This window comes from Neophocaena asiaeorientalis, unplaced genomic scaffold (assembly GCF_003031525.2).
Source record: "Neophocaena asiaeorientalis asiaeorientalis breed wild unplaced genomic scaffold, Neophocaena_asiaeorientalis_V1.1 scaffold82, whole genome shotgun sequence".
Lineage (NCBI taxonomy): Eukaryota > Metazoa > Chordata > Mammalia > Artiodactyla > Phocoenidae > Neophocaena > Neophocaena asiaeorientalis.
The window spans coordinates 2,960,292-2,972,820 of NW_020173068.1; the positions used below are offsets into that span (position 1 = coordinate 2,960,292).

Genomic DNA, 12,529 nt, shown 5'->3' on the forward strand with positions numbered 1-12,529 from the left:
TTTTGCTATTAGAAAACCTAAGTGGCAAATTTATTGTTTCAATCTTGTCCTTTCCTTGAATCAGGGTCCTAAAAGTTATCTACCTCTCCCACTTGTCTGATGTTCCTTTAAATGCTTCGTTTTATAATAAAAGATGCTTTTATGAGCAAACTGCCCCAAGTCCTTCTGGTTGAAGGTATGATACAGTTTCAAAACAAAAACGTTCCACCCATTAGCTGGCTCTTGAGGAAGACGACTATTAATGACTGCATTTGTAGCTCTGCCTGACCTCTGGGTCTTTCTCCAGAGCAGAGCTGTTCTAAAAGCTTCAAGGTGGTCTTTTACTAAATCAGTGCTTGAAATGGGGTCTGCCAGAAATGCCCAGGAAGCCAGCTCACGCGAGCCTCCATCTTGGATTGCCCCTGGGCACATATGCCTGTTTAGTTTACTCCTAACCCACTCTCAGACACAACAGACAGGCAATTCGGGCTACAGCATATTAGCAGACGCCTCAGGTGGCCCTCTGCCCACAGATAAATAATACATCCTAATTTAGGGGAAGGAATCCAAGGAGCTGAGAAGTGTAAGGACCCACCCGTGGCTGAAATGCTAGTTAGGGAGTGAAAGTGACTAGTGCCTTGATCTCTTGCCTCTGAGTCTGGTGCTCTAGAGTGCTCTTTCCACTCCAGCACAGGGGGTTCATCCCTGACCACATCTGTCAGGCCTCAGGCTGAAAAGCCTTCCTGGGTTGTTTCTTGCATCACTAGCTCCTTTATTCACCCCTATCACACACTCCCCCCAACCCGCCCCCTGCCACTGGCTTTCAGAGACCAGGCTCCCTGCTTGTCCTGAAGTTCAGCACCACGCTGCTATGCTTGTGTCTGAGCCGCAAGAGGGGTTTGCGGACTCTGTAGGTAAGTACCACACAAAGCCTTGAACCTTTATTCTTTCCCTTTTGCCCCAGTTCCCAGGGGTCATCAGACATACAAGCAGACACCAGAATGTTTTAGAGCAAGAAAGGCACACCTCAGATTTCGTAGGTAGACACGATGGCCCTGGGAGGGGAAGGGACCTGCTTAGGGTCACTCAGTAAGTTAGTGGCAAAAAGAGACTAGCCTTCAGGTCTGTTCTGTTTATTCCTCTGTTCATAGGCTGCCATTGCCCAGGCACAGAGGGACCCAGAGGACTGGCTCAGACAAGCAGAACTGGAAGATTTTGCCCTTTTCAGAATGATGCAGTCTTTCCACAATGTGCCTGTCCTTGAGAAAGTCATCCCTGTGGCCTATGGGGTTTCCAGTCACTCATTTTCATCCATGAAGCCAGACTGGGACCCATTCTTAGTGGTGTCAGGAGCAAGAGCAATTTATGAAAGGGAGGTGCCTGAGACGCAAGAACAGGCCCTGGGTAGGAAAAGAGAGTCATTTGGCCCCTCAAACACTCAAACTCTCAAGTCTCATAAACGGAAGGAACTGAGCAGCAAAGAAGAGTGGGAGACTGGCAACATGATTTTTGTATTGACATTTGGTTCCTAATAATAACATCCAAAATGTGTTCTGTTCTTACAGTGCTGCAAGCGGGACTGCATCGGGTCGAGGGTGTATGTTGCCGGAGTCTTCCCTGGGAAGTGGGGAGGAGCTGGTGGTGAGACACTGATTTCTCTTTGGGACCTATATGCAGCCAGGTGGACAGCTACAGCAGGTACCTTGGCCCTGGCAGGGGGTGGGGAGGCAATCCCAGCTGGCCTGCAAACACATGGGCAGAGTCCCTTGCCCCCAGCCCACAAGAAAACGGTTGCTGATGGGGCTAGCAGTGGCAGCTCCAGGAGAGTAGAGGGAAGGATGGTATGTTACATTCTTGAGGCCTTCATAGGTACATGTCATCGTAGCCCGGCGGGCGGAGATGGTCTGGGTTAGGTCTGGAATGGAAAGAGGGGCTGGTGAGTTGGGGCGATGGAGAGCCAGCGGCGTACGGGCACACAGGGTCCTGAATGGAGGGAGCCTGCCTCAGAATGATGTGGTGCTTTGTGCAGTTCAAGAGCACGCACTCTAGAGTTGGGTCTGAATTCTTATTCTCCCACCTTGGATAAGTTACTCCACCTTTCAGGGCCTTGATTTCTGCATCTGTGAAATGTGGACAGTAATATTTACCCACAAGTGTTGACATAAGGATCCAATGAGTTCCTGACACATACAAAAAGTCCATTAAGTGTGAGTAGCAACCCCTCCTCTGAGTCCTCAGTGATGGGAGCTGGGGAAGGGAGGCACTGAGGAAGCTCCTGGAAGGTTCCAGGGAGGCATCAGGCAGGTGCCTGGAGGAGGCTCCACTCTCTTGGCAGCAGGGGACAGAGGTAGTGGTGACTCTGCACCTGGCGTCAGACGCCTTCATTCCTGCAATGCTGAGCTGAGCTGCCATCAGGTCCTACTTCTCAGCATACCTGAGTGAATACCTACCCAGGTGGGCTGGTCCCAATGGGTCCAAAGGGGTCAAAGCGTGCTCCTGGGGGCACAGCGCCTGGAGGAAGCCGGTTTGGGAGGCCCGATGATGGGTCAATAAGTGCTCTTGGGAAGCCGGATCTCAGGGGATCCACGATCATGCCACCTCTCCGACACCTGAAGCAAGAAAAAACGATGGGTAAGCAAATGTGGCAAGCAGCTGTCGGAGAAGGAGTGAAGGTGGTGAGAACGGACTAAAAATGACTGGGACATCAACTCTGGATGGTTCAAGCAGACATACACGGATGGCTGCCTGAGTGCCAGCAGGAAGTGGGCAAGAGCAACAACACAAAGAGCACACCTTCTCTGGCCATCAGGGCCTGTACTTTCAGCTCTACAGGTTCCCTGAACCCACAGAATTGAGATCCCTGCCATCTCCTGCACCCAAGGGGGACAATTCGATAAAGAGCGTGTGCCAGAACTTGTCAAGGTCAATGCAGAACCATCACAAGGCTCTGCAGGCTACTACTTTAGGTCTAAGGACTAATGAATTGAGATAATTCATGATGCTAGCTTTTTTGCTGTTTCCTTAAAGGTCTCAGGGCAATCCATAATTTGGTTGTCCAAGTCTGGCTCTTGACAGCATCTGTCCCTCACGGAATTCCATGGATCCGACCTCATGGCTCCAACTAGGATGAATAAGCTGATGTTCCCCAAATTCTGAAGTCACTGTTCAAGCTTAACTGCAGACTTATATGACTTCCCCATGGTCTAAAGGTGAGACACTCAAGCTGGGGACACTTTGCAGCAGAGGTTAAAATCTAAAAGCATTCAGAGAAGACAGTGCCTAGCTGAGGCTGAAATAACTTTGTTGGGGACTTGACAAGAACCACACCAGAGTCTAATGGGGATCAGAGACTCCCCTTACCAAGTGAGGTGACCTCTGAATAGCCCTGAACTGCCCTCAGGTCTGTAGCCCACTGTGTGCTCTTCAGTCTGCACCTGATAGATCCCCATGGTATCCTTCCAACCAAGGGACAGCTGCTGTCTTCCACCAAAACAAGCAGGGCCAGAAAACAACAGAGGAGCTGCCCACTGGGCTTGCTCAGCCACTCCCCAACACTCAGAGCCCTCCTGCACTGCTCCAGGTACAGCAGAGCAGAGCAGTGGCAATGCTTTCTCAGCCACTCAGCAACAACTGCTTCCTTCACCCCAAAGGAAGACTGATGAAAAGCTCTAAAATTAGAAGATGAGCTTGGGCTGAAAGGCCATAAGAGCAAGTCGTGTTGCTGTCACCTCCCCAGCAGTACTCACCCAAAGGGGTCTAGGTCCTCTCCCCCGACAGCAAACGGGCCCAGGGGATCACACCTGAAACAAACAAGGGACAATTACTGAAAGTCCCAGAGCAGCCTGGGCTCCCAGAGGTCCAAACCCGATGCCTTTGGGGACACAAATGTACTCCCAGGCATGGGGGACAGGGGAAGCCCCTGCGTGAGACCAGAACACAAGGGATATTTCAAAGTGGTCCTTGGCACAGACTAACACTGAAATTATTACAATGGCAATTACGCGAAAAGAGCTGGACATAAAACTAGAAACATGGAGGATCCCAGTAATGTAGAAAGATAAAAAGATGAACAGTGGCAACCAGATAAATTTTATTTTATTCATACCTTTCCCAGGCTCCTAAAGTTTGTACAAAGAACCAAGAACATTTAGATCAGAAAAATACTATTCTAAAACCCCAAACCAAAAGCTCAGATTTAAAAGCTTCGAAGGGTGGAGTGAGATGGGTGCTCATATACAACTAGAACTGTGCTTCTCAACCTTTTTCTCATTATGGCCCCTGCATGAAATGCTAATATCACAGATACTGCACTGGATAGCCACAAACCATTGTAATTTCTAAGATTTTTTTCACCCCCCAACCAAGAACCAATTTTTGCCCACACTGAGACTGCAGGAGCCAGGAGAATAAATTAGTGTGTGCTTTGTGGAGACCAAGTCAATACTAATATATATATACACGCAAAATATATCTGTCTCTCAAAAGCCTTCTGTATCTTTACATTCTGTGATCTGATACTTTTATGCCTAGGTATCCATCTTAAAAAAATAATTCATAATTCAAATGAAAATATCATCATAAAGACTTTAACCAAGGGAACAGGATTGGCTGTAAATGGGGACCAGTTAGGCAGATCATGGTAATGGAGCCATGGAAACAATGTTCTTAGAATGTTTTAAAATGATGTGGAAAAATGTTTATGCTCCAGTGTTAACTGTGGGAGAAAAGGGGATTATCAACAGCCTAGGAAATCAACTATGAAAAATGTGTGTGTGTGTGTATAAATAAAACTAGAAAGAAGCATAACTGAAAATATAAACAGTGACAGTTAAACCTGGGAGAAGTTTCTTCTTTATATTTTCCTATTTTTTCTATATAGGATATGGCTATGGATATAATAAAACAAAGAAGATTTGGTATTTGAAAAAGTGTGCTTTGGAATCTGCTTAGAGCCCCAGTGAGCAATACAAACCTGACAGTTCTGGGGCATGGGAGACCTCAGAAAAGCCTGGTAAATAGCAGCTAATCAAAGCTTACAGGTAAGAAGCCATTAATTAAGCAAATAGGAAAATAATCCAAAAGTAGGTGCTTCTCCAGGTAGTTCTACCTTATGAGCTGGAAAGGACACCATGATTTAGATGGACATGGCTTCCAAGGGAAGCAATTTTTCCCGACCTAGGTTATTGTTTCCAAGCCATGGTTCACGGACCTGGCAGTTCAAACTTTCTGGTGGCCTCCCAACAACCTGCCTCACTGGACAGACCAAGTGGTGCGGAGGGCAGCAAGCATTTTACACTTGTCTCCACAAACTGCCCCCTACAGAGCAGCAAGCAGAAGGAGCTTCTAGTGGCTATAAAAATGACTTGGAAAACAGAGCCTTGATGGCTCCTGAAACATGGAGCCACCTCTGTTTTCTCTCCTAGGCCACAGAGCATGGGGAGGAAAGAAGAGATAGAGAACAATGGAAGCTAGAAAGGCAGCTGCCAGGCCCACCCCAACAATCTGCTTTCTTGCAATTGTCACGGCATATCCTTTAGGCTCACACTCAACACAGTCTAACTGCAACACATGCACGCTTCTGTGAGCTCATTATATACACGCCCAGATCCTATTATAAAAGTCTCAGTACTGGATATGCTGAATGAGGCTCTCGGGATTAAAAAAAAAAAGAAGCTAGTTTTTGTAAATGGTCTCTAGAATCAAGCCCCTAAAACTTCATCTAGTAATCAGCTGAAAGAGAGTGCTGTACACTAAATGCTGTAGGCGCAACTGCCTAGTGGGCCCACTGGACAGTAAGGCCTAGCTTCAAAACGGGCCCTTTGGGATTGGGGCCCTTTGAAGGCCCTTTGGGATTTGGGGGTGATCCTGACCGCACACAATTCCTCCTTATGTGCTCTCCTCTCCTCTTAGATAAAAACAACACGCCTCTCTTGGGCACACAAATCCTGTCGACGCCATTCTTATGGCTGAGGTGGTCTGGTGAATAGGAAAAACCTCAGGACTCTGGGTGGGGGATTGTCTGGCTGGTTGGCAGGGGTCTGGCTGGTTTGCACCTCAGTCTTCTACGATGGAAAATCTAAGTAGTAACACTCAAAGTGTCTGCTGTCATGGTGAAACACAGTATTGGACATGAACACATTTGTTGACAGGAAAGGCCTGGAAGAATGGAATAATAGCAGCTGCCGATATTTACTGACAGCTTGCTTTGTGTCAGGCACCATGCTAAATTTAGTTTTTAAAATTTAATTTTCTGAATAGGTAATGCCTTCACCAGTTTCAAAATTCAAAACAATACACAGATTGAATTCAAAATTCAAAAGATACACAGATCCATAATCTTAGGCTGGATGTGTTTTGGAATTCACAATTTTTCATGTTTCAGAAAGGTCAGATGAATATACCTAACATATTATTGTGTAGTACCCTATAACCAATACCTTAATATTTCTGCAAAATGAAGGAGAATTCACACAAAATGAACATATAAGGAGCTTAATGCCACTTCAGTTCACGTTTTGCTACCAAACAAGGTGTGGCACCAATCTTATGAAAAAAACAAAACAAAACAAAACAAAACAACAACACCGGGTTTTCAGAGCTCTTCTGATTTCAGAGTTGTAAGATAAGAGATTGTGGACCCGTACAAGTAAAAAAAATCTCCCTCTTAGCCCTGTCCTCCAGGCTACTCACAGACAACTAATGACATCAGTTTCATGTATGTTCTTCCAAAGATACTTTGCATATATGAGCAAATATGCATTTCCCCTACTTTTTAAACAGACGGATGTGCTGAGCTCCTTATAAATATTACCTTATTTTATATTTGCAATAGCCCTCTGAGGAAGTACAATTTTTTTCCTATTTTACAAGCGAGGAAACTGAGGCTCAGAGAAGCAAGTGTTCTTACACAAGGCCAGATGGGTAGTAAGTGGCCAAGAATGAATTCACACTAGGTTTACCCAACTTCAAAAGCCATGACCTTTTAATTGGTGTGTTGAGACCATTTACATTTAATGTGGTATGTTTAGCTTTAGATCTGCCATTTTACTATTGCTTTTCCAATTGTTCTCTCTTTTTCTTTCCTCTATTTTCTCTCTTTTTAATTCAACTTCAGAGTTTCTGACTAGATCTCTTTGTAGTTTTTTCAGTGGTTGCTTGAGGGATTACAATAAACAGATGTGACTTTTCACAGTCTACTGAGAAATAGTATATTACCCTTTCAAGTTGAAGGTAAAAACCTTATCAGCATAAGTAAGTCCTTTCATTCACCTTCCTTGTCTTATATAACATACAATATTGTCATATTATATGACATATATAACTACAATGAATTTGTTCTAATTTTTGCTTTCAATTATAAAACATGTTTTAGAGAATTCAAGAGAACAGTCTATTATGTTTATCTAGATATTTACCATTCTTATTGCTCTTCCTTTATTCCTGATGTTCCAAGTGTCTATCTGGTATCCCTTCCCTTCTGTCTGAAGAACTTTCGTTAGCAATTCCTTCTGAGAAGATCTGTTGACTATGAATTCTCTTCGTATCCTTTTACTAAGAATATCTTAAAATCCTTCAGAAATAAAGATGATGTATTTGCTGGACATAGAATTCTGGGTCTGACAATCCTTTTTTCTCCATACTTTAGGAATGGTGGTCTACTTATTTCTGGTTTCCATGTATTCTGATGAGAAATCCATAATCATTCAAATTCTTATTCCTCTATAAGCAATGTGTTTTTTTCTCTAGTTGCTTTCATGACTTTCATTTTTAGCAATTTGATTATGTTTGAGCATGGACTTCTTTGGGTTTATCCTACTTAGGATTTGCTGAGCTTTTTAAATCTGTAGGTTTATGTCTTTTGCCAAATCTGAGAAGTTTTCAGCCATTATTTTCTTCAAATAATTTTTCTGTACTTCACTCTTTCTCCTCTCCTCCTAAGACTTTCATGACCGCAGTGTCAGCTCTTTTATAATTGTCCCACAGGTTCCTGAAACTTTATTTTAAAGTATTTTTTCTCTCTATTGTTCAGATGATTTCTACTGATTTATTTCAAGTATTTAATCTCTCCTCTGTTATCTCTATTCTGCTACTGATTCATCCAGTGAAATTATTTTGATTACTGCATTATTATTTTTCAGTTCTAAAATTTCCATTGGGTTCTTTTTTTTTTTTTTTTGGTACGCGAGCCTCTCACTGCTGTGGCCTCTCCCACTGTGGAGCACAGGATCTGAACGCGCAGGCTCAGTGGCCATGGCTCACGGGCCCAGCCGCTCCGCGGCATGTGGGATCTTCCCGGACTGGGGCACGAACCCACGTCCCCTGCATCGGCAGGCGGACTCTCAACCACTGCGCCACCAGGGAAGTCCCCCATTGGGTTCTTTTTTGTACCTTGTTTCTTTGCTGAGATTTTCTATCATTCCATTTGTTTCTAGACTGCCCTCACTTCTCTAAGCATTTTTATAATAGCTGCTTTATATCTCTGTCATGTAATTATTCCAACATTTGCATCACATTGGAATATTGGCATCTGTTGATTGTCTTTTTGTGAGCTGAAATTTTCTTGATTCTTTGTATGCCCAATAATTTTGAACATTCTGTCATGAGGTTTGGGGAGAATCCTGGTATTTTTGTCTTAGCAGGCAATCAACCCAGCTGGGTTTGGGATCCAAGTTCAGGTTTCAATGTCAGTTCTGTTTGGAAAGCCTTTGCAGTGCTATCCAGCTGTGTACCACGTATGTGCTAACCAGTGGTCAGTCTGAGACCTGGCAGTGGGCTATCCTGTAGTTCTGTTCTCAAAGTCTTTGGTGTGCTATTTACAATCAGATCCACTTATGTACAGCTTGCAGGTAAGGCCTGGAGTCCATAAGTTTATGGAGTTGCTTTCTGAACTCTTCCGTTTCTGTGATCTATCTCGTTGATACCTTCCAGTTCCCTGGGGCTCCTCTTTTGGTCCTCTGGCCAGAAAGCTGGGACACTGCTTACCTTGCTCTGCCATGTACTTCCCCTGACAGTGCCTGTGTCCACATGCCTGTATCAAATGGAGGGAGAAGAAAGAAAGAAAAAAAAGCAACAGTGGTTCACTCCATACTCTTGACACAAGTCTTATTGGAAAGGAAGGGTCTTCTCCCTCAGTTTTAAGTTTGTGGACTGTCACATGCTGGGGTATAAAACAATGGAGAAAAGGAAGAAGAAACACGGGAGATTTTCCTCATTCTCTCTTGAGCACTAGACCCCATTCCCACTCCGTTAGCCAGAATGGAGGGCTGTCCTGGAGTGCTCTCTTTCCATGCCAATATCTAATTCCTTGTTTTGGGCTTCCTTGAGTTCATACTGGAGGCCAGTATGGTGGTATTTCAACCTCTGGTCTTCTTTACCAATCTATCTGCTACTACTTTTCAGCATCCTCAAATAATTGCTCCATGCATTCTATATAGCTGCAGTCAATGGGAAAGTCAGGAAGGAGTGTGCTTATTCCAGAACCAGAGTCTTCCAAACCTAGGCTCTTAACCGGTACAGAACATCAATATGGCTGCTTTCAACACAGCTGCTGGTCTGCACCCACTGGTGATCACCAGGCATGAACGCAAAGCTCTCCATATGCACATCAGAATTCTTTAGGAGTGCCGGCTGTGCTTTCACAGTGCATCCAGCAGCAATTACCTGAAGATTTCTAGACCCTGATCCCTGAGTCAGTTTTCATGGCATTGTTTGAACCACCTAGGCCAGTTCTGTTCAAGTTGTAATGTGCACATGAATCAGTGGGAGAATCTTGCTAAAATGTAGGTTTTAATTCAGAAGATCAGGGATGGGACCTGAGATCCTTCATTTTCTGAAAGCTCCCACATGATCTGGCATTGTTGGTCTGGAGACCACCAATGCTAGGCTGCATCCCAGCGAGGGTACAAGCTGGGGAATTTTTGTGGTCTGGGTTTATTTGCTTTGTCCTGCCAAGTGTGGAAACTTAGGACTGGGAAAATGGAAATGCTGATAGCCATAGACAACAGTGTGTGCACATAAACAAGGAGAGCACCAGTTATGTGCTCTGAGCAAGCAGGGCACTACACCTTTCCTTTTCCCCACCCCTCGATGAACTCATAGGATAGGATATCCTATGAGTTCAAAGGTGAACTGGGGACTGAGAATGGTTGGAAAATACTACATTTAGGCTAAGTGAACAAAGATTTTCAAAAGAGAAAGAAAATACATGCGTATACTAAAAAAATTATAAGAAAAATGTCACCCATCATCTGACTCTAACACCATGGCTATTTTTGCTATTCTTTCCTAGTCTTTTTAGAAGCATATTTTTAGACAATTATAATAAATATAATTTTAGATCTCACTGTTTTCCTCCACTTGTGTCCTATATTTCTCATGTTGTTTGTCTTTGCTATTAACATTTTTAATGGCCAAATAATAGTCACTCAAGTGAAGCAAATTTTTTAAATTTACTTAATTTTCTACTGTAGGTATTGGGGTATTGCTTCTGGTGTGTGTTAACTATAAATAATGCTGTAATGAATAACTTTCATGCTCATATTTTTTTCCAGGTTAGAAATCGATAACTGTTATTCTTTGCCCATCCGACCACTGTATGATGGGAACCGACAACCTATTTCTCTGGTCAAGAGACAGAAAGCAGTTGTACTCAGGAGCTTCAACTGTACCTGATTTAGATGATTTACAAGGTTAGATTTAGGTCCTTTAAGCTGATGAGATTTAGATAAGATTTTAGGCTGAGCTGATACAGTAATGGCAAAAGCCTCCTCAGAACGCTGGGGGAGGGGAAATGTATTTTGCCTTTGGTAGAAATGTCCTCCTCTCAAGATTCCCCACCCCTTAATCCCCAGAATCTGTGAGTGGGATGAGAAATCACTCCTGCATTTATGTTTTATGGCACAGTTGACCTCAAAAAGGGGGGACTGGGCTTCCCTGGTGGCGCAGTGGTTGAGAGTCCGCCTGCTGATGCAGGGGACATGGGTTCGTGCCCCGGTCTGGGAAGATCCCACATGCCGCGGAGCGGCTAGGCCCGTGAATTTCTCTAGCTGGTGGCAGAAGTAAAGGTGGAAGGGAAGATTTGAAGCATGAGAAGAACCTGACACACTGCTGTTGGCTTTAAATATGGAGGCAGCCACATAAGAAGAAATGCAAGAGGTTTAAGGAGGTGAGAGAGAGGCCTCCAGCCAATAGCCAGTGAGGAATGGGGTAACAAGAAACTGAATTTGGGTTCAGTTAGCTTACAAATGTTATGTGGATGATGCCTTTCTAAATAATTTAAAAGAAAAAGACTAACTCCAGCAGTGAAAAGGATGTGGAAATGACACCAAAATATAGGGGGAATGCGAATTAATACTACTGTTTAGGGAGGCAACTGGGCAATACGTATCAAAATCTTTAAAAAGAGGCTTAGTCCTTAACATATTAATTCTACTGTCAGGAATGCATGCTAAGGAAATATTCAGATGTGTTCTAAGTTGCACGAAAAGTATGTTCCCTGAAGCATTACCTATGGTAGCCCCAAATTAGAAATGACTTGGGCTAAAAAAAAAAAAAAAAACTCCTTGCATCATCCTTGCTTTTTCTTCCCATCATCAGGCCAACCCATAAGCAAGTCCTGTATAGTATACTTCCAAATATATCCCAGATCATCTACATATCTGCCACCACCTACCACCTACCATCATTATTTCTTGCCTGGGTGCCTGTGTCAGCCCCTTATCTGGTCTTTCTGTTTCTACTCTTGTCCCTCTCTAATCCATTCTCTACAAAGGAGCCAGAAGAATTAAAAAAAAAAAAAAAAAAAAGGTAAATAATATCAAGTCCCTCTATTGCTAAATACACCTAGTAGCTTCCCTGCTCCTAACAATGACCCAGGCTCTACACAAACTGTCCTTTGCTTACCCCTACAGTGTCATCTCCCATCACTCTTCTGCACCATGCTCCAACCATACTAGCTTTCTCTTTGTTCTTGGAATAATCCAAGCCAAGACCGTTTCTTTTGAAGCAACTGCTGATATAGGTGCCAAAAGGAGAAAATATCCCTTTGAATCCCACACCAATGTTTATGAGCTGTGTTTCTTTGGGCAAGTTGATTAACCTCTCTGTGTCTCAGTTTTCTTTTCTATAAAATGGGGATAACACTAGCACCTATCTCTCATTCTCTTGTTAATGAAGGTTAAAAAAGATTATACTTTATACTTAACGTAATAGCTCAGCACACAGTAAGGGCTCAATAAATATTACCTATGTTAGTTGCCAGAATCTAAGTGGGATCCCTTAAAAAAAAAAAAGTCAATGGTTAAAGGGGTCCCAAATGGATCACTTGCTAACCAAAACATTTTGATGGCTTCCATTACCCCAGGATCAAACCCAGCTCCTTAGCACGTAAGGCCCCTTGTGATGTGGCCCCCATGTTCACCTATTCTCCCTTCACATGCCAGCACAAGTAATATATAACCCCCTGATCCCTCCCCTGCCTACAAACACACACACACACACACACACACGCACGCACACACACACACACACACACACACACACACGATATAAT

General features: G+C 43.7%; 1 protein-coding gene across 2 annotated transcripts in view; it reads right to left on the reverse strand.

The window, feature by feature from the left end:
* Positions 1-1,096: 1,096 nt before the first annotated feature.
* PSMF1 (proteasome inhibitor subunit 1) overlaps positions 1,097-12,529 on the reverse strand; it is a 48,651-nt gene continuing 37,218 nt past the window's right edge. Inside the window, exons 5-7 of one of the 2 annotated variants that reach the window (XM_024743016.1) lie at positions 3,726-3,779; positions 2,430-2,588; positions 1,097-1,894 (exon numbers count right to left, since the gene is read on the reverse strand). In XM_024743016.1, the coding sequence (XP_024598784.1) occupies positions 1,843-1,894; positions 2,430-2,588; positions 3,726-3,779 (265 nt within the window). In that variant the 3' untranslated portion in view covers positions 1,097-1,842. Of the gene's footprint in view, positions 1,895-2,429; positions 2,589-3,725; positions 3,780-8,265; positions 9,008-12,529 lie in introns of those variants that run through there. The other variant, XM_024743017.1, reaches the window with a different exon arrangement.